At 40.7% G+C, this 20,190-nt stretch overlaps 1 protein-coding gene across 2 annotated transcripts in view; it reads left to right on the plus strand.

Moving 5' to 3' along the window:
• Positions 1–11,552, plus strand: part of MYOF (myoferlin) — a 115,349-nt gene extending 103,797 nt beyond the window's left edge. For both annotated transcript variants that reach the window (XM_037904298.2, XM_027819380.3), the window contains 13 exons: positions 417–572; positions 705–796; positions 1,789–1,959; positions 2,518–2,666; positions 2,935–3,074; positions 5,043–5,131; positions 5,224–5,319; positions 6,484–6,625; positions 7,029–7,128; positions 8,376–8,569; positions 9,796–9,905; positions 10,277–10,424; positions 10,979–11,552. In XM_037904298.2, the coding sequence (XP_037760226.1) occupies positions 417–572; positions 705–796; positions 1,789–1,959; positions 2,518–2,666; positions 2,935–3,074; positions 5,043–5,131; positions 5,224–5,319; positions 6,484–6,625; positions 7,029–7,128; positions 8,376–8,569; positions 9,796–9,905; positions 10,277–10,424; positions 10,979–11,014 (1,623 nt within the window). In that variant the 3' untranslated portion in view covers positions 11,015–11,552. The remainder of the gene's footprint in view (positions 1–416; positions 573–704; positions 797–1,788; positions 1,960–2,517; positions 2,667–2,934; positions 3,075–5,042; positions 5,132–5,223; positions 5,320–6,483; positions 6,626–7,028; positions 7,129–8,375; positions 8,570–9,795; positions 9,906–10,276; positions 10,425–10,978) is intronic.
• The last annotated feature ends 8,638 nt before the right edge of the window (positions 11,553–20,190 follow it).

Below are 20,190 nucleotides of genomic sequence, written 5' to 3' on the forward strand. Positions count from 1 at the left end.
TGAGTTAATCACGAGTTAACTGCGATTAATCGACAGCCCTAGTAAAAATATTTTCAATGTGATTTATACACAGAAGGAAACCAGCAGAGGTATCTTTGGAATGGTGAAATACACATAAACACACTGGGCTAGATCCTCAACTGGAGTAAATCAGCATAGATCCACTAAAATCAAAAGAGCTATACAGATTTAAACCAGCTGAGGATCTAACCTTCTATACATTATGGGCTTGATCCAAAGCCCACTGACGTCAATGGAAAGACTCCAATTGACTTCAACAGGCAAGATCAGGATCTAATTTTTGTGCGCATATGCAAAGCAGTCCCTCCCTAAAGCAGGAGGTGGACAAGATAAACCTAGCAAAAGGTCTCCTCTGTCTCTAACTTGTCTGATTCTCTGGTACATATTCTTTTTAGGGTTCCTTTAGAATCTATCCATTATCAGATGATCCTGCTGTACCAGTTCCTCCTCGTCAATTCCGTGAGTTACCAGAGAGTGGATCTCAGGAGTGCATTGTGCGAATTTATATCGTTAGAGCCTTAGCTCTCCAACCCCAGGATAACAATGGGCTGGTGAGACTCTTTACTTTTATGAGGTTCAGGAGCTAACTTTGTGCTTAAGAACTCAGTGATACCAAGAAAAACTGGCACACGAAAAAAAAGTAATTACCTAACAGTATTGTTTCCCATCTTGTTTCCATACAGTGTGATTCTTATATAAAAATAACCTTAAGTAAAAAAGTAATTGAAGACAGGGATCATTATGTTCCCAATACTCTCAACCCAGATTTTGGCAGGTAACTCATTTTCTGATGGCTTTTTATCTGGTGTTTTCTAGAGTGTTTTTATAATCTCTGTCCATGAATAAATCATCACGTCACCATCATACCTTCAGTTCTACACTGCACTCATCTTATTTTTATGTATTTTCTAAACTCCCTGACACCCTATTCACAATTGGATGCTGGCTCTTTATTAGGGCCCACTTTTATAAAATTCTGAGCATCTCCAGAAATATGCCGATCCCCCTGCTCTTCTTTTGAAGTCAATGGAACCTGCATGTGCTCAGCGCCTCTATGGATTTAGGTGCTTAACTTTAGGCACCCGAGTCTGAACAATTTGGCCATAATTTTTAAGACTTTAAATGTGTTTTCACTGTACATATAAAGAAGTGATCTATATATATTGTGAATTGCTAATAGACATCTACATTGCTTGTGAGTTTTCTTTACTTTATAACAATCTGAAAATCTGCTAGAAAATATGTGCGATGGGGACACAGTGTGACTTGTATAAGAGAGTGCATGTCTCAGATGTTTTGATATTTATGCCACCCAAAACCACAAATTAGATGAAGAAGTTTTGGAAAGAGGAAACTGAGAATAATCATCACAATTATGGATTGGCAAGGTGAAACTCTTAACGTTTCTGTGCATAGAAAAACATGGATTAATAACAGTGAATTCTGCAAAGTAGCTATCAGGCCCCAGACAAGGGCATTCCCTAAACTGTTGATAGCTGTTGTCTACGTTCCAACTCTGGCTGCATGTGATTACAATGATTCTAAAAAATCTGCAGGAGGCAGGGGTAGGATCCTTAAAGCCACAGTACCCATATGAACACATACAGATTTAGTAATGTGTGTAGGCACACTGCAAAACAGCAATGGTAACTCTAATTTTAGGTCTATCAGCACCAATGGTATTTCTTTAAATTTCTTAAAAAATTACTACTTCTCAGAAATGAACTTTCATGACCACTAATATTTAACTGGACCTTGTACATTTAGAATGTATGAACTCAGCTGCTTCTTGCCTCAAGAGAAGGATCTGAAAATTTCAGTCTATGATTATGATGTACTGACTCGTGATGAAAAAGTTGGTGAAACCATCATTGATCTTGAGAACAGATTCCTTTCTCGCTTTGGAGCTCATTGTGGCATACCACAGCAGTATTGCATGTAAGTCACGCTTTTGTCTCCTCAAACATTGTGCCAGTAAAGTAAGATCTCCAATCACTGAAAAAGCCAGACTTTCTTCACTATCGTTTGGTTGTAATAGAAAATGCTAAGGACTCTATGCTACCTGTTTTGTGTACCTATAGAATCATTTACATTCTAAAGAAAAACTGCAATTTTTTAGGAAGAGTCTACAAAAACTGTTACTCCACACATTCTTAGGCAGATTCTTTCTTTAGATGCAGCTTTTTGTTAGTGGATACAGAGAGAGAACATGTAATCCAATTATCCGACAAACACAGGGCATTCAATACAAAAACATGAGTTGCATGAAGATGAATTTGCTGTAACGATTTCTCCTTTCCCAATATACAGAGATGGGTCTTAAAACAACACATATGAGTAACTTTAACTGACCTTGAATGGAATTTTATCTTTATAAAACCCTCACTAATACAGCAAAGTCAAATGGCAAAATTTTGCTATCGCATTTTTTATATTTTTTAGGGGGAAACCAGTATATAGTGTACTAATTCCAAGATCTGCTCTATTTCCTAAAAGTTCAGGTGTAAATACCTGGCGAGATCAACTGAAACCAACACACATGTTGCAAAATATAGCCAGGTTTAAAGGCTACTCTCCTCCTATCCTCTCAGAAAATGGAAGCAGGATTAACTATGGAGGACGAGACTACACCTTGGAGGAATTTGGTGAGCTCATTGCTATTTATTGCATGTTTATCTCTTTTGAATGCACAGATTTATAGAAATAAAAAACTTTAAATTATAACAATGTGAAGAATAAGAGAAAAAACAAGTACATTTTGTACTAAAGTTTGCATTCTCTCTCTGCATGGACAGGTAAATACAAGAATGGTTGCAGTTTGTTTGATTTTGAAAAGTATGAATACAGTCAATTACTAAATGCAATTCTGGGTCATGAATTCAGCCCTATTTCAGTTCTTTCTTTTTATTTCAGAGACTAACAAAAAATTGCATCAGCACCTTGGGCCGACTGAAGAGCGTCTAGCCCTTCATATCCTTAGAACCCAGGGCTTGGTCCCTGAACATGTGGAGTCAAGGACCTTATACAGCACCTTCCAGCCCAACATCTCACAAGTACTATAAACTGGTTTCACCTTTGAGTTCTGCGATGCAGAACTCTAGCATGCCTACATTTATAGCACATGGTGCTACTATAATTGGGGGTGGGTGAGGGGAAAAGGGTAGCACAGAGTATTATTGTGCCCAGATACTAGGGCATGGTCACATTAGGAAGGGATTACATAGAATGGAATTTTATTCTGTTGTGATCACCCCAGATGCACTTATCACACACCAAAGGAGTGGGAGAAGGGAATGAACATCTATTTCAGGGACCGTACTGAGTGCCACTCCAATAGCAAGGGAGTGAGCCTAATCCAGTGGTTCGGAAGACATCCTTTTCCATTGATACCAAACTTGTTACCATTGTGAAGTTCCACCAGGCTGATAAATTTGCAACCATAAAGGCTCTTAGTTTGAACTGCCAGTACCAGACTGCGTTCCCACAACTGGAAAATCTTTTATCTCACAAATAGAGCTCATGACAGTGACAACCAGATTATCCACCACCCAGTCAAGAAACTAACTACAAGACAAGAAAGTAGCTAAGGGGATGGTTTGGAAAGCCTCCAGAGAGGCTGTTTCACCAGGTTTCTGTGTGTGAATTTCATTGGGTAGGAGTGAAAGGAGGGGAGGAGTTTTTGTGCCAGTAACATTTGCAAAATTTCCTCTATTTTCACAGCAAACTATTTAGTCTGAGAAAAAGCTTGAGAGAGATGCGAATCACAGTGTATTAATAAGGACTAACAATGCATTCATTCAGTTCACCTAGGGTGAAACCCCATTCAAGTCAATGGGAATTTTGCCATTGACTTCAATGGAGCCAGGATTCTACCCCAAGTGTCTATGCCAGTTTCATTCAGGGTGGACTGTGCTGGAGGGTCCTCAGATGTAAAGTCCACTAGGACTGCCAGGGAAATGCACTGGTTGATCCCATCCCTGCTGCAGCCTCTGCCCCCTCATGGAGCCCCCAGAAGACATTAAAACTGGCTTGCCCCAGGGGAACCCTCAAGGGGATTATTGGTGCAAATTCACCCGACTTTACTTGACAGTGGATCCTCTTCAGGGTACAGTGACCCGTGTTGGCACAGCAAAGTTTAAATTGAACCTTCTTGTGCCAGCGGGATGAATCAAGCCCTTACTCTCCAGCATTCACTAATTACAAGTAGGTGCTTTATACAGGGTGTCCTACATCCACCAAGAAAGGCGTTCATGAGAGGCATTGGAGAGAATGTATAGCTTCTTGTTATGGTTGAGGGGTTATTGACAATGAAATAGACTTTCAGTGGGAATAGAGCAGAAATCTACTATGGTCACATTTTGGCCTTTTAAAACTAATAAGGAAGATAACCTCGTCTAGCTAAGAAGTGCTTCAAGGGTAGGGACCTGTTACCCATGCAACATAGGCCACCTGCTCTAAAACACGAGGCACATTTGTGGGGCCACATAATGTCATAAAACAAAATAGCAATTTCAGAGTAACATCCGTGTTAGTCTGTATTCGCAAAAAGAAAAGGAGGACTTGTGGCACCTTAGAGACTAACCAATTTATCTGAGCATGAGCTTTCGTGAGCTACAGCTCACTTCATCGGATGCATACTGTATGCATCCGATGAAGTGAGCTGTAGCTCACGAAAGCTCATGCTCAAATAAATTGGTTAGTCTCTAAGGTGCCACAAGTCCTCCTTTTCTTTTTGAAAATAGCAATTGTGAGTCCTATGATTTCAAAGTTTGTACAAACTGAGGGCCCAGCCTTGCTCTGATTAAGGACAGTGGGAACTTTGGCATTGGCGTTAGTAGGAGACGGTCTTGGCCCCAGGACTGCTGCTAAAATTAGTTCTAGAGGCACTTACAGACTTCTGAGCACCATCTCAGGCTCTGCCCAGCCCAGTATCCTGGGGTTCAATCAGAATTTTCACACCTGCATGTTTTTTAAACATGTAACCAACAAAAATTCCTTACTTGACTTCTTCACAAATGCAGGGAAAGCTTCAGATGTGGGTGGATGTTTTCCCCAAAAGCTTGGGACCTCCTGGCCCTCCCTTCAACATCAATCCCCGCAAAGCCAAGAAGTGAGTAGCCGTGCATTGATTGTGCACTGTACAGACCTTGTTGCACAGACTTGGCCAATTCACTCTCTTTCCCCAATCATCTTCTCTCTCAGGTACATCATGCGGGTGATTATTTGGAACACAAAGGATGTCATTCTGGACGAAAAAAGTATCACGGGGGAAGAAATGAGTGACATCTATGTGAAAGGGTAAGGGTGCCCTCCCTCTGACCTGCTCATGTGAGGGTATTTAATGAGATCTTTAAAATGTCTAAATCTTACATCCAGTACCTGTAATAAAACCACGAATAAAATAATCACATACAAAACCCAGCGCTGGCATGGTCCAAGTATAACTTCCGGGTTGTGAGATAAAGCCTAACTAAATAACCAGTAGTGTGATATCTGGAAGTTGATTCTAGTTGGAAATATGTCTACAGATGGGAAAGGATTAAAACTGTAACTTGGTGCCTGTATCTTAACACCTGGCAATCCTGGTTATTGAGAGTTTCCTTGACTACCAGCTAATGGAAGAAAGGGTGCTGAAGTGGGTGACTGTCTCTCTCGAAATTCCATTCTGGACTTGAGAAAGTTTAATCAAAACTATTATTTCCATGATAAGTTTTGATTTAGACAAATCTGCATTTTCCGACAAAAAAAATGTAGTCAAATTCCTGAGCAGCTCTAGTAATTAATCTGGGGCACTCACTGCCATAAGATCTCCTCAAGGGCTACATGGCAGCCGGGAGGTCTGATTCCCAGATCATATGGACATACATGGACTAGCTCTGCTCGCATTAGTTTGCTAAAATTAGCAGTGTAGCAGTGGCAACATGGGTAGAGGTTCAGGCTAGCTACCGGAGTACAGTCTCACCCAACCCACTGGGGACATACTTGGGCAGCTAGTCTAAGTTGCCACAGTCACATTGCTAATCTTAGATGCTATCTCTCACAAGTACATCTACCTTTGCTGGGAATCACACCTTCCAGCTGCTGTGTAGACATAGCGTATGGCTAAATAGGATTCACAAAGGATTAGGCATTTATTAGATATGAAAATAAATACATTAGATAGGAAAAAAACATATTAGGGATAAACAGACTCATGCTCCACAGCTACCACTAAGTACTAACAGGATATTGGAGAGATGGACCAAAGGTTATTTTAGGATGGCAATTCCTAGATGTTCTTATTTACACTGCTGAAATGGGTCCAAACTGAAAGGGCCAAAAATGTGTGCATCAGTCTCCAGCGTTTTACAATACAAATCCTATACCTCACGTTTGTAATCACTGCAAAATGTTGTTGCAATATAAACAAGCACTAATAAGGTTAGCTGCATACCGTTAAATACAGTTGCATTTTACTTTCAGCTGGATGCCTGGCAATGAAGAAAATAAGCAGAAAACAGATGTGCACTATAGGTCACTGGATGGTGAAGGGAATTTTAACTGGAGATTTATTTTCCCTTTTGAATATCTTTCAGCTGAGCAACTCTGTAAGGTCTCTAAAAAGGTGCGGTTTCTCTAGATTTCAATACAAAGAATTCATATACTCATTAGTCTGTAATAAAGCATTTTGAGCTAAATTCTGCCCTCAGTTACATTTGTCCATTAAAGAGTTGTATGTGCACAGCTGAGGGCACAATTGGGCCCTGTAAGTTGCTTTTGCACAGTAAGGGACCCGGTCAATGGGCCTTACTCAAGCAAACTGCCATTGAGCTCAATGGGTACAAATCGGTCCTTAGTTACAGAGAAGCAACTCCCAACCCAGTAGGAGTTTTCTGTTGGCAACGAGGGCAGGATTGGGTCCTAAAATCCACATGTATGAAATCTGTTGGTAAGATCAGAATACTACTTTGCATTTTCAATCCATAACACATTAAAGATGTTTTTAACAGAAATTATTTTATTCTTAGGAGCATTTTTGGAGTCTCGACAAAACAGAATTCAGAATCCCACCCAAAGTGATCATTCAGATATGGGATAATGACAAGTTCTCCTTGGATGACTACCTAGGTATGACTTTCACAGCTAAGATTCATCATCATTGGAAAGTGAGAGATCACAAATGAACATTTGCAAGTTGCAGCAGAAGGACCAAATTTTCAAATGGACCACTACCAAGTGTCCATTTGTGCATGTATATTTTTGTATCCTAATACCCCTTGTGCATACAGTTTTTGTACACCATCATTTGTCATCACAAATGATGGTATTTTGACACAAAAATTCTTCAAGCAAATCAAGCTCTGCCGTTTTTCACTCATCTAAAGTTGTATTGTGTGTACAAATGGTAGCGTGCAAAATCTGGATGGGCAGATCATTTGTGCATGAAAAGTTGCATGCACACAAATGGAGGCAGGGTAGAGGCCCTCTTTGAAAATGTAGCCCTTTACATATCTTCAGATTGTTCATTCAGAAGGAGAGGTGATTTGATTAAGACTGCCTTCTTCAGAATCCTCGATCTCAGTGTTGGTATTTCCTGCTGAGTAATGTCAGCATTTCTTCACTATTTAACATACTGAAAAAATCAGACTCTCTGTGCAGTGCACAGTATACCAGGCTTCCTTACAGAACCACTCCCCCCAAGACTCTGACATATTTGAATTCTGATCTGAATTTTGCTGCTTGAACCCAAGTGGAATCTTGAGGCCAGATCCTGGAATGCACAGAATACAGATCAGGAGGTGTCATGCAAAGGCATTGTAAAGCTCAGTCTTCAATACTGCTGCTACACTGCACAGGGCTGACCTCCCTGCACCGTGTTAGAGTAGCCCTCAGGATGCTCTGAGTTTATGCTGTGCTGCAAACAGCTACAAGGAGCTGAAAACACAACTGAAAATTGGCTCTCTCATGCTGCTAAAGTACTAAATCATATCATTCAATACCAGAGATGTGTGCGTGATGTTTTCTTTAATTCTGCCCAGTGAGTTTTACTGACAGCACCAGTTTAAGACTAACAGAGTGTGTGTTTAGAAGTCCTTACAGGGCTCTCACTTCCCAGACATACACCTGGATCAATGCACTTTAGTCCTGGCCAGCAGCATTCTTGCTATTCTACTTCATGGCTTATTGTAAGGAGAAATCACCATATATAACATATGTTTAATGTTTTAGATGTACAGAACATATGTCCACAAGGGTCAGACTGAAACCAGATAACTCATTTCATGTATGGCCCTAGTAAGATTTGACTGAAACCACTATGCTGTTTGGCCAGCTGTGTTATACAGAATGCTTTTCTCTTTCACTTTCTCGGGTAGGTTTTGTTGAACTTGATTTACACAACACAGTTATTCCAGCAAAAGTTCCTGAAAAATGCAGCATAGACATGATTCCAGAATACAAGGCAAACAACCCTCTCAAGGCTCCCAAGACTGTCTCACTCTTCGAACAGAAATCCATGAAGGGGTGGTGGCCATGTTACAAAGAAAAGGACGGCTCGCGTGTTTTGGCAGTACGATTATTTCCTTTTATAAAGTACCTCACTTGTTATGCTTACTCCCTGTTTTTTCCAATGATACTTGGACTCCCCTGCAGCTGAGCTCCTTTGAAGATCTGAATAGCTTTAGTGGTCATTAAGCTTTCAAGCTTATAGACAGATGGACCATTGGGGGTATTAATACACACAGATCGTTTGGAAGATTTGTTTGGTGGGGAAGTTAAGTATTTTAAAAGTACTTTTGAATGGTTTTAGTATTTAATATTAAGTACTTCTTAATCTCACATAGAATTCAGAAAAATATTGAACTAGAATCATTCTGGTTATATCCCCATTAAAGCCACTCATAATGAGTTTAGCTCATTATGTCTGACTAGGAGTAGTTGGCTCCTTTGTACATGTGGAGTACAGTAAGGGGGAAAGCTTGAAACCAAAGCTTTTTATGACATTGCAAATATAATTTGTAGTTAATGAAGCCGGACTATTTGCTTGAGCATCAGGCCAATAAAACTGTAAAGGTCAGTAACTATACCTGGCTCATGAGGAACTATTTTTATCCTTTAACTGTGTAAAGGTGGCTAAGGGTGTGATTCTTCAAAGGCTTATGCACAAGAGCAGCTCTAAACAGTAGTAGTAAAACTGAATTCACAAGATTACTCATATGAGCAAGCGTTTGCAGGCTCAGGTCTTAAGAATGTATGTTTACCACTGGCCTCTACTGATTAGAGTATCAGACTTTTTCAAATGTATCCGATTATTTCTTTCTAATGACTTGCCTATAAACCCTAATACTGGGATGAGGTAGATGATGAAAATATAACTATTCACCAATACTGATTTTTTAAATGTTTCCAGCAGCCTTATATAGGGTGAGATTTTTATTAATTATGAAGAAACAAAGACCCGGGCTTGTCATTGGAAGAAAAGTTGAATTTTTTCTTTCACATTATAAACAATACATTTTGTGGATATGAACCAAGTATATAGCTTGGAATCCGCCCTGGGGATGGATTACCAAACACATGCTGTATGTGTCTACATTTTTAACTCCAGATTGGGATGTTGTAACATTGTCATAATCCAGAAACACATTTTGAGGTAGCAATTGGAGGAAAATAAGAAGAGGGAGCTTATCCAAAACTGTACAAGGAGATTTAAAGCCAAACAAACACTTTACATGCTGATTAAGTAAAATGTTTATATGTGATGTCATATGTTTAACATGTCTTGATTTACTGAAGGGTAAAGTTGAGATGACTCTGGAAGTCCTCAACGAAAAAGAGGCTGATGAGAGGCCAGCTGGTAAAGGAAGAGATGAACCCAACATGAACCCCAAGTTAGACCTACCAAAGTGAGATATATTTTTTTCTTTAGTTACTTTGAAGGATACTGCGAGACCCACATACAAACTAAAAAATATTGTTTACAAATGCCACATTTGACAAATGATGCTTCAGATGTCAGCTGTAATTTGCCAAACTTTATATATAGAAGGCGATTTTGTTTCTTACAGTTCTTTCCATATGCATCCGAATAAAAATGCAACATATTTTCTGGATAGTTGTGCAAATTTAATGAAACTGTCTTTTAGACAAATCAATTATCTATCTTTTTCAACTCTATATAGTTAATTATTAATTGAACTGTGTTTTATTCTCGCACTGAAGTATTTAACTCTCCCTGTTTGTTAACATGATGAATATTGTTCCTTTCAAAATGCAGCCGACCAGAAACTTCCTTCCTTTGGTTCACAAATCCATGCAAGACAATGAAATTTATTGTGTGGCGCAGATTTAAATGGATCTTCATAGGCATTATCATCCTCCTGATTGTACTCTTGTTTGTGGCGATACTCTTATATTCACTGCCGGTAAGCATTTTTAAATGTTGTTGTTCAATTGTGACATAACTCTGGCTTTAAGGTCAAAATGAGGACCTAGTCTTGCACTCGTTATTCAGTCAAGAATAACTATTGACTCTGTTTTAGTGGGGAGTGCAGGATTGGACCCTTACATCTACAACTTCTTAAAATTTAATACACTTTTCAACCTATTGATCAATTATTTATAATGTATGCACTGATGGATAGAGGATTTTGATTGGTTCTAATCAGAAGATTCAGGCAATTAAGAAGTGCCTTAAAAGTGCTTTCTAGATTGCATTGTTGCAGGAATGCAGATAGTAGTACATATTTTGGAGACACTGGATTTCGTTCTACTTTCATTTGAAATACAGTACATTATAAACTAGATCAAACAACTATGCAATAACTTACCACAACTGTTTTTTCACCAGAATAGTTATAACATACTCTGATCTGGTTTTAATACTATATTTGCGTTGTATAATATTGTATACGTTTAAATGTCCAGCTTATTTTTTCTGCCTCTGCTTACTGATTTTTTCTTTCTTCCTTTTTTCTAGAATTATATATCAATGAAGATTGTGAACCCAATCTAAAGAAGAGGATTTATTCTTACAGTTTGAATAGCAATAAGGTAGTTTTACCTCAGGCTGTGGACCAAATTCAGCAAGGCTTGCTTCTTCATGGTTTTAACCTTGTTCTCTTATATGTTCAACTAGGAAATAGATAAGGGATAAGAATTTAACCAAGGTTAGCCAAGGTTCATGGGGTCATGACTAGTGTAAAAAGTCATGTTCTATTTATGTTTTGACTTTGATAACATCTGTATGTGGTAAAATTCTGTCTTCCTTGCTTTTAAACCAGATTTTCCATAAAAATTCTGCAGTTGCTCTTATTTTTTTAAATGGATACTTTATTTTGAGAATTATTTTCTACTCTGTCTCGACTTAGTAAAAAAACAAAACAATTACTACTTATATTTTTGTATACCAAACAAATAAAAAGTGCAATAACGTTCTGCCATTGTATTTTGAAAAGGTCACAATATTGCTATATTAAAATCATTGTTAGAACACTGTACTTCAAACTGTATGAGCATAGAAATGAAATAAAACAATACTAAATTACTATTTACTTTGAGTGTGTCAATCAGAGTAATTTCATTATAAAAATGATTAAATACTTTACCAACAAAAGAGAGAAATCTCAAAACTGGCAAGTGTTATTATTTATTGAATGCCAGGGTGCTTGGCACTATACAAACTCACAGGAGGACATAAGTCACAAGGAGCTTACAATCTAGCTATCTTTGTTAATTGGTATAATCCTTCCTGTAACTGATATCTTTATACTCCCTGGTAAAAATAAAACAGAAAACTCTCCTACTTAACATTTCTGTCTAATTCACTCATGTCCATTTCCACTCTTGCAATTCATTTCCTGATGAACTTATTGATGAATATTTTTAGAGATGATCCTGAACTGGCACATCAGAATGGTTTGAAACCCAAACCCAAGTGTGAATCTTGTAATTGCATCTATGAGTTGAACTAGAAAACAAAATTCTAAATATCCCAGCCTAGCTCTATCTACACCAAAAAATATAACTATTCAGACCTGAACCCAGATCCAGATTGTGATTCAAACCTGTATTTATAGCAGGCCATACTGGAACCATACATCTGAACATGCTCAAATGCTGGGAGGATATGACATCTGCTTCTGAACCTATTTCAAAGTTTTCTAATGCAGTCCCATTTCTAACTGGATCAAGACTTGTGTTGTCATTGCAGAGACGACTATCACAGCTGCTGGAATTAATGCATCAGTACTGAAAACCTCTGCAATGATTATAAGAAATGGCAAGTCTGCCACTGAGTATAGAATCATAGAATATCAGGGTTGGAAGGGACCTCAGGAGATCATCTAGTCCAACCCCCTGCTCAAAGCAGGACCAATCCCCAACTAAATCATCAACGGCAGTAAAAGATGTTTTGTCAGTTTTCAGCAAAACTGGGCAAATGACATTGACTTAATTCCATTGAACAAAGTGGAGTAAGGTTATTGCATGAAATAATTTCCAGAGTGGGAAGCAATATTGGCTGGGGTGAAACAACCAGCAGTCACCCTGTCAAAAAATAATAGCCCCTTATTTTTGGTTGTTAAGAAACCTCTTGAGAGTCTTGACCTATAAATGGTAGCTCAGAGCTGGAACTAATCACCCTCCAGATGGATTGTCATAGACAAAATAACACTTTAGAAATAAGCGGCAATTGCATCAGCTAATGTCTGATCATTCGTTATTAAAATATGTCTCAATCAATGCCAGAAATCTGACAGGATAAAAATCACAGCAGGCTTGTTTTTCATTATAAGGCTAGAAAATATGTTGCTTATAAGTGTTGTAATTAGACAAGCATTTAACTTTAAAGAGGTATTTAAAGGACAACATTCCTCAGAAACCATTCTGAAATAGGATAAGAGATCTGAACAACCCTGTGCACCTAGAATTTGAAGAGTGTCAGGTATTGCCCTTCTCGGCTCACCCGTCTCCAGTCAAGCTTTGTCCAAGCACGCACAGACCTGGCAGTTTCACTGCTATTAGGCAGATGTAATTAAAAACATAACTAAACAGCTTCAGAAAGCATCCTGTCTCCCTAACTATGTCACTTAAAGAAACATGTAGAGTAGTCTGCAACTGGGCGATTGGGTCATTAATGCAGTGAGAAGATTTTTAATAGAAATATACACCAGTACTTCAGGCCTGCTAGGGCTGCCATGCATCGCTTCAGCAGCACAAAGCAGCCTTAAACTCAGCAGAGGATTCCTCCCAGGCAGGGGAAATCCCCCCGTGATGTAGCAGTTTCCATGACACTCTCATTCTGCCCCAACAGTAGGGAGTATGTTGGAGAACAGGAGTGTGGTTAGGACATCTCTGCTTCCTCCCTATTCCCAGCGGCTGGAATCATCCTGTGGCAGCCAGAGGCAGCTGGGCAAAACATAGAGCAACCCTGACATTGTTCTACTTTGGGCTAAGGACTACCCTTGACCAGCCCTAAGACTGACAGAATAACGTCAAACACAAAGGCCCACAACCTCTTGTCTATTCTATCAACCGTGGGATTCTCTAACAGGCCCGAACACACAGCCAGACCCACCCTGGTTCTCAGGACAATTTATTTGGTGGCCTCAGAGTGCAGCTACCAACTCTTGCTGGTTGCGCGCTCACATTTTTCCCTAAAATACTTAATTAGCTTTAGGAAAAACAAATAAATATGCACATATACACGTCCAAATCATTGTAATTTACTTATTGCTAGCTAGTAAGTCTGTTGTGAAAAGTGATACTAACAAACATACAAGTATCACTTTTCACAGCAGACTTACTCAGCCCTGGCAATCCTGGACAAATGAAGCCCTGGATGGGGGGTCTGGGGAGGCAGCGGGGACCAGGCGTGATGGAGGTGGGTGGGTGGCTGGGTGAGGCCGCAGGGGCTGGAGCCTGAAGCCCCGTGGCTGGAACAGAGCCCAAAGCCACACAGCCGGAGCCCAGGGCTGGGGCACGAAGCCACATGCCAAGAGCCTGCCACCCCGCCACCCCCATGCTGAAGCCCAACCCCTGAGCCCCACTGCCCCTGGGAAGGTGGGGAACTCACCAGGTGCCTGCTCCTCCAGTGTTGTGCCCCAGGTATCTCCAGAGGGGGGCAGAGACCAACCCCTGCTGGTGCATCAGGAGCACCATGGAGGGGGAGGGGCCACTGCTTTCCTCCCAGCTCCAATCACAGCCCAGGAGGCTGAGGCCACAAGAAAAACCCGTAGTGGCTGCATTTGAGAAATGCTGCTCTTCAGTCTCAGTCAAGGTGCTGACGCTTAGGAGCCAAAAATCCCATTTCTACTCAGACCACTTCCTCTTCCAAACTAGTGTCAGAGCTCTTCCACTTAGGGCCTGTAGTAGTTGTCCACTCCCTAAACACTCATGGACCCAACCAGTTCTGAGAACATAATAATAGACCTGCAGCCTAGCTGAGGAGAGCACCAGCCATTGCTGGACCTGCTATCCACAACAATCAATAAACAACCCCCTAACTGCCACTTTCATCCCATCACTCCATAGAGCACCTGCATCAAAAGACGAACGAAAAGACGAGACTAGCGCACTAGAGATGCAAATTGAGAATGGAACCCAACAGGCTATAGCCAGGGGGAGCATGAAAGATCTCTCTTCTCCTATAGTAGCTACACAGCGATTGCCTGCAGAAATATTCTGGTCTGTGAACTGACAGCCTTTCTTCCATTTTCTAACTCTCACACTGCAAGGCCTACGTCCCAGATAAAATTATCTGGATCCAAGACGGCCTCTGCATTTCAAGAATTGAAACCAGTGCGTTATCACCCAGTTTTCTCAGGGCCAGGGCTACATTAGGATTTGGAAGAAGAATAGCTGGCTGAAAGTCAGTCTGGGGCTGGCAGGTGGAGAGTAATATTTTGTAGCAATGGCCAAAACAAAACCTCACCAATCACAGACATCTGCCCCACAAGCATCAAGGTATTACGTAGTCTCAGGACCCTTCTGGGTTTTTCACTGATCTTGTGGGCACAAACGGCTGCAGCAGCCAGAAATGCGTTCAACTGATTCCGCTGCCCAGCAGGCAGTGTGATTTCCTGTCAGCTGCCAACCTAGCCACGGGGATCCATGTGTTTGTCACCTTCAAGCCTGACTACTGCAATGTGCTTTACCAGGTTAACAGTCACTACCATGAAGAAACCCCAGCTACTACAATCCTGTCTTTCATCCAGCACAGGGAGTTGACAACACATCATCCATGTTCTCTGCATGCTGTGGTGGCTCCTGATCCACATTAATTACCTGATTGGGCCTTCTTGGTAGCTGGCTGATAAGGGTGGAACTCCCTTCTCCAAGAGCTTGACATGACCTTTATTCTTACCATTTTCAGAGAAAAATGCAAGCCCTCTCTCTCTACACCAGCTTTTACACAATAACTTCCCTGAAGATGTCAAAAAAAACCTACCCAAAAGCTCAACTTTACCCCACACACTTCTCAGCAGGACATGAGACAAAAGGGAGAAAAACGTCTCCCAGACTCAAAAAGAAAAGGAGTACTTGTGGCACCTTAGAGACTAACCAATTTATTTGAGCATGAGCTTTCGTGAGCTACAGCTCACTTCATCGTGTAGCTCACGAAAGCTCATGCTCAAATAAATTGGTTAGTCTCTAAGGTGCCACAAGTATTCCTTTTCTTTTTGCGAATACAGACTAACACGGCTGTTACTCTGAAAAAAGTCTCCCAGGCTGATGGTTTATTCTTTCTAATCTTCTTTGTTCTCCAATACTCTGCCAATGTACATTACAATTAGATCAGTGAGACAGAACATTCAAGGAAGAACCATAATGCGGCTCAAAGGGGAGAACTGGCACCTAACCTGTGAGTTAAAAGAAAAAATGAGATCACCAGCACTCTGATGAACTTGCATTTCTTCAGTCATCCACAAGGTGTCATTGTTAGTATCATGTTTTCACACACACATCTTCAGAAAAAAAATCTACTTGTAATCCAACCCAAAATATATGCCCAGCAAGGCAGTCCAATTCCTGAGATGTGGAATGAGGTGCATTTAAAATTTAAGCAAATCAGTTCTGGCTTAAGGCACATGCTTTCTAAGGCTTCTAGCAAAGCAGCTGACAGCTAAATGAATCTTTTGTTGTAAAGAGGCAGTTATAAGGATCAGAAAAGAGAAGATTAGGATGAAAGTCTGGCCCCATTGAAGACAGTGGAAGTTCTGCCACTGACATTAATGGAGTCAGGATTTCAACCCCAATGTCATTAGAAGCCTAAATATTTATTAACAACCTGAAAGCAGGGTGAATAATGAAATGGCTGCGTTCACTGATGAATGTATGGATGTCTGTGACTCCTTAACAGCTAGGCATGATAATACCACCTAGCTCCTATATACTACTTTTTAGCTGGCGATCCCAGAGCACTTTACACAGGAGCTCAGTATCATTATCCCAATATCACAAACAGGGAAACTGTCTCCAAAGAGGGCCAGTGACATGCTCAAGGTCATGCAGCAGGCCAGTAGCAGAGCTTAAGAAAAAGTTAATAAGGTCTTAGACTCCATTAAGTAGGGAAGAGAGATAAAATCAGGAGATATTAGAATGCTATTGTATCAATCATTGGTTTAGCCTCACTGCAAATACTGTAGTCAGTATTGTCACAAGATCACAAAAAAGCCATATTACAAAAGGAGTAAGGGTTCAAAGAAGGGCAACAATAACAATTAGTGGCATGGGGGAATTGGAGAGCTTTAATACAAGGAGAAATTAAGAAACCATGACTATTTTTAGCCTGAGACGTAATAGTGTAAGAGGAGAAAGATAGCCGTATCTAAAATAATGACTGGTAGAAAATATACCTCTTTATTCTTTCCCATTATACAAAACAAAAACAAACCCACAAGGAACACAAACTAAAAGGAAAAAAAATGTAAAGTAGCTTGAAAGAGACATGCATTATTGCAAACTTTAGTTAACCTGTGGAACTCACTTGCACATGATATTATTGAGACAAATTATTTAGTGAAGTTTTAAAAACAGCACCTGCAATTACACTAGTTAGGCAAATATTACAAGTCTCATCAGTCCTTAGACTTCAAGGAATAAGATGATTATCAGCAGGAATCCCCAGCAGGAAAATATTCTATGAGCAAAAAGGCATTTCCTTCACAATGCCTAGTATTGCACAACTAGGAGTATTGGTATTTTTCATCTTCCTTTGAGGGATCATGCATTGACTACTCTCACTATCGGGTACTGGGCTACATAGACCACAGGTGTACTCTTTTGTTTTACAAATCAAGGGCATCAAACTCATTTTTGCAAGGGTCAAATTTCCTTTTTAATGATGGTCCATGAGCAGGGACACGCATTTAGGGAAACACAGCAGCTCTCCCACAAACTTCAATGGTAACACAGCATCAAGGGTAGCATACAGCCTGTATGTATTGGCAAATAATGATCCTGAAAAGTTTAGTTAAGTTGCATTCAGCATTGTTCATTACGGAAAATATGCTCATCTTCTTGTTCTGCTTTTGCACAGCACCTAGCATAATGGGGTACTTGTGCATGGTCAGGGCTCCTAAGCAAGACAGTAATACAAGTAGTAATAATACCATCACTATCTCCTTTCTGTTTCTCTCCTCCTTCTCTGTCTTTGTCAACAACACCAGCGAGCTTAATTGAGGTAGGGGCTTTTCACCCCAAATCACTGTTTTAGGCTGCATGCAGATTCAGGAAGACAACATTGCATCAGTTACACTCAGATCACATTCAAAAAAAAATTTTTTTTTTTTTTTTGCAACTATGCAGGCTAGTAACTTACTTAAAAAAATTCTTTTTTAAAAGCTGGATTCTGCAGCTGCCATCTGGGCCACATAAATAAATACATCATATGCTCCAGATCTGTCTGTGGCCAGGTGTTTGACATACCTCTCATATATCATCCTAGTAAATAATTTCCTATTATCGAGTGCTGTTGCAAGATCCTACACATCACAAAGACTCTGCTAATAAAACCCTGCTTTAAGGGGTTCACTGAGGTTTATTTGGGTCCTGATGCTGCAAACACTTACGCATGTACCTAACTTCACTCAGATGAGTCTGTAACAATAAGCACATGTGTAAGGCTATGTCTGCACTACCGCGGTAAGTCAACCTACGCTACGCAACTCCTGCTACATGAATAACATAGCTGGAGTCAACGTACCTTAGGTCGAGTTACTGCGGGTGGTCGACAGGAGAAGATATCCCGTCGACTTACCTTACTCCTCTCGTCAGGGGTAGAGTACAGGGGTCGCCTGCAGAGCATTCTGCAGTCGATTTGGTGGGTCTTTACTAGACGCGCTAAATCGACTGCCGGTGGATCAATCTCAGAGCGTCAATCCCGGCTGTAGTGTAGACCTGCCCTAAGTGTTTGCTAGAATCAGGACCTTGGGTTGTTGGGCCTGATGCAGTCAGTCTAGACGGGATGGATTTCAGCCTCCAGCAGTAATTGAAACAGTGTGTCCTAGTACACAGGGTTTACAGTATTCTATTGCTATCTGGTTCTTGATAGACTTTTATCAGAAAAACATTTCCTATCAAGACATCCTCTTTTTGACTGTTATTTAGGTATCTCTTTAAAGGATTAACTAGAGTGGGGGGAATGAAATGGAAATAAAGGTAAAAACTTCTTTAAGCGGTTCAAAATTTATTCTAAAAAAGTGAGAAACAAATGTATTCATGGCAAGATAACTAAAGTTACAATTATTAGCAAGACCCCCAGGTTCCATGTGATTCCTCACTAACAGAACTGAACTGCTGTGGCAGAATTCAACACTTTGCATTGCCCTTTTGTGTGACGCCAAGGGGAGTTGCTGGATATTCTTTTACACCTGCATTTGGCTCTTTCTTTACCCCAGGACATGCAAAGTATTTGTTTCAATTAATGTAATTAGAAAATGTTCAGATACCTGGGTCCCAATAACTGAGTACTGGTAGCAAGGCTAATTAGTTCCTTCATTTAAGGTTTTATGTCCTGATTTGTAGAATTCCTGAGCACACATGGGAGTCCAAAGGGAACTGCAGATACTCTGCACCTTTGGAAAATTTAGCCCTTAGCTCCTACTCTGTGTTCCTGACACCCAGGCCCGTCGACAGCAATTCCAGGCCCCAGGGCAGAGCAGTCACTGGGCCCCCCAGCCCGTGCGGATGCAGTCTGCCTGACATTTGGGCGGTGTTGTGCCTGTGCTGGCTGGTGCCCAGCGAGCTGCTGCCGGCAGCGCTGCTTGGCACGCTCTTCTGGCATGGCCAGGGCTTGCACGTGCCCACCTGGCTGCCTTCGCCACCGCCGGTACCTCTCCACATTCACCTAGGAGCCCGCTGCGGCCCGCCCTGGTGATTTAAAAGGGCCCGGGGCTCCTGGGCCTTTTTAAAGCACCCACACACACCCCGTCAGCAGGCCTGCTGACACCCCATGGCTCCAGATCATCCACTCCTAAAGAGTTGGTCAGTTTCAGCGCTTTTTTTGTCAGAACTAAAAGTTCCTGTTTGGGAACCAGGAGCAAACTTTCAAAACTAACCACAGCCACATTAGACTCCTGTTGATGGAAATATTTAAATTCACTCCATAAATCTCATGCTCTCACATGAAGGCCTATCTGGCATCTTTGCTCATTTTAATTTCACAGGTTTCAGAGTAACAGCCGTGTTAGTCTGTATTCGCAAAAAGAAAAGGAGTACTTGTGGCACCTTAGAGACTAACCAATCTATTTGAAAGCTTATGCTCAAATAAATTGGTTAGTCGCTAAGGTGCCACAAGTACTCCTTTTCTTTTTAATTTCACAATCTATTAACAAGGGAAAAGTCTGCAAGGTGAGGAGGAAGATCAAAGGGGATTTCTATGAAACAAAGTTAATTGAAAATAACTTAAAACAGTGGGTCAGACCTTCAGCTAGTGTAAATTTGCATAACTCCTTGGAGCAATCCCAATTTACAACTGCTGAGGACCCAGCCCAGAGTTTTGGGTGTAATTTCTTGCTGCAGAAATCATAAAATAAAATGGTGGTGATGACCCCATTGTCTCATGAAAGTGAAAAAAAGTGAGGTGATTTCCAATTAGAAGTTATCAGCTTTGATAACTGCCTACGTCAATTACTTCACTTGCATAAGTATGTGTTTACAATTAGAAATACCAGAGCTCCACCCACCCTG

The sequence above is a fragment of the Chelonia mydas genome, chromosome 7 (genome assembly GCF_015237465.2).
Source record: "Chelonia mydas isolate rCheMyd1 chromosome 7, rCheMyd1.pri.v2, whole genome shotgun sequence".
Taxonomy (NCBI): domain Eukaryota; kingdom Metazoa; phylum Chordata; order Testudines; family Cheloniidae; genus Chelonia; species Chelonia mydas.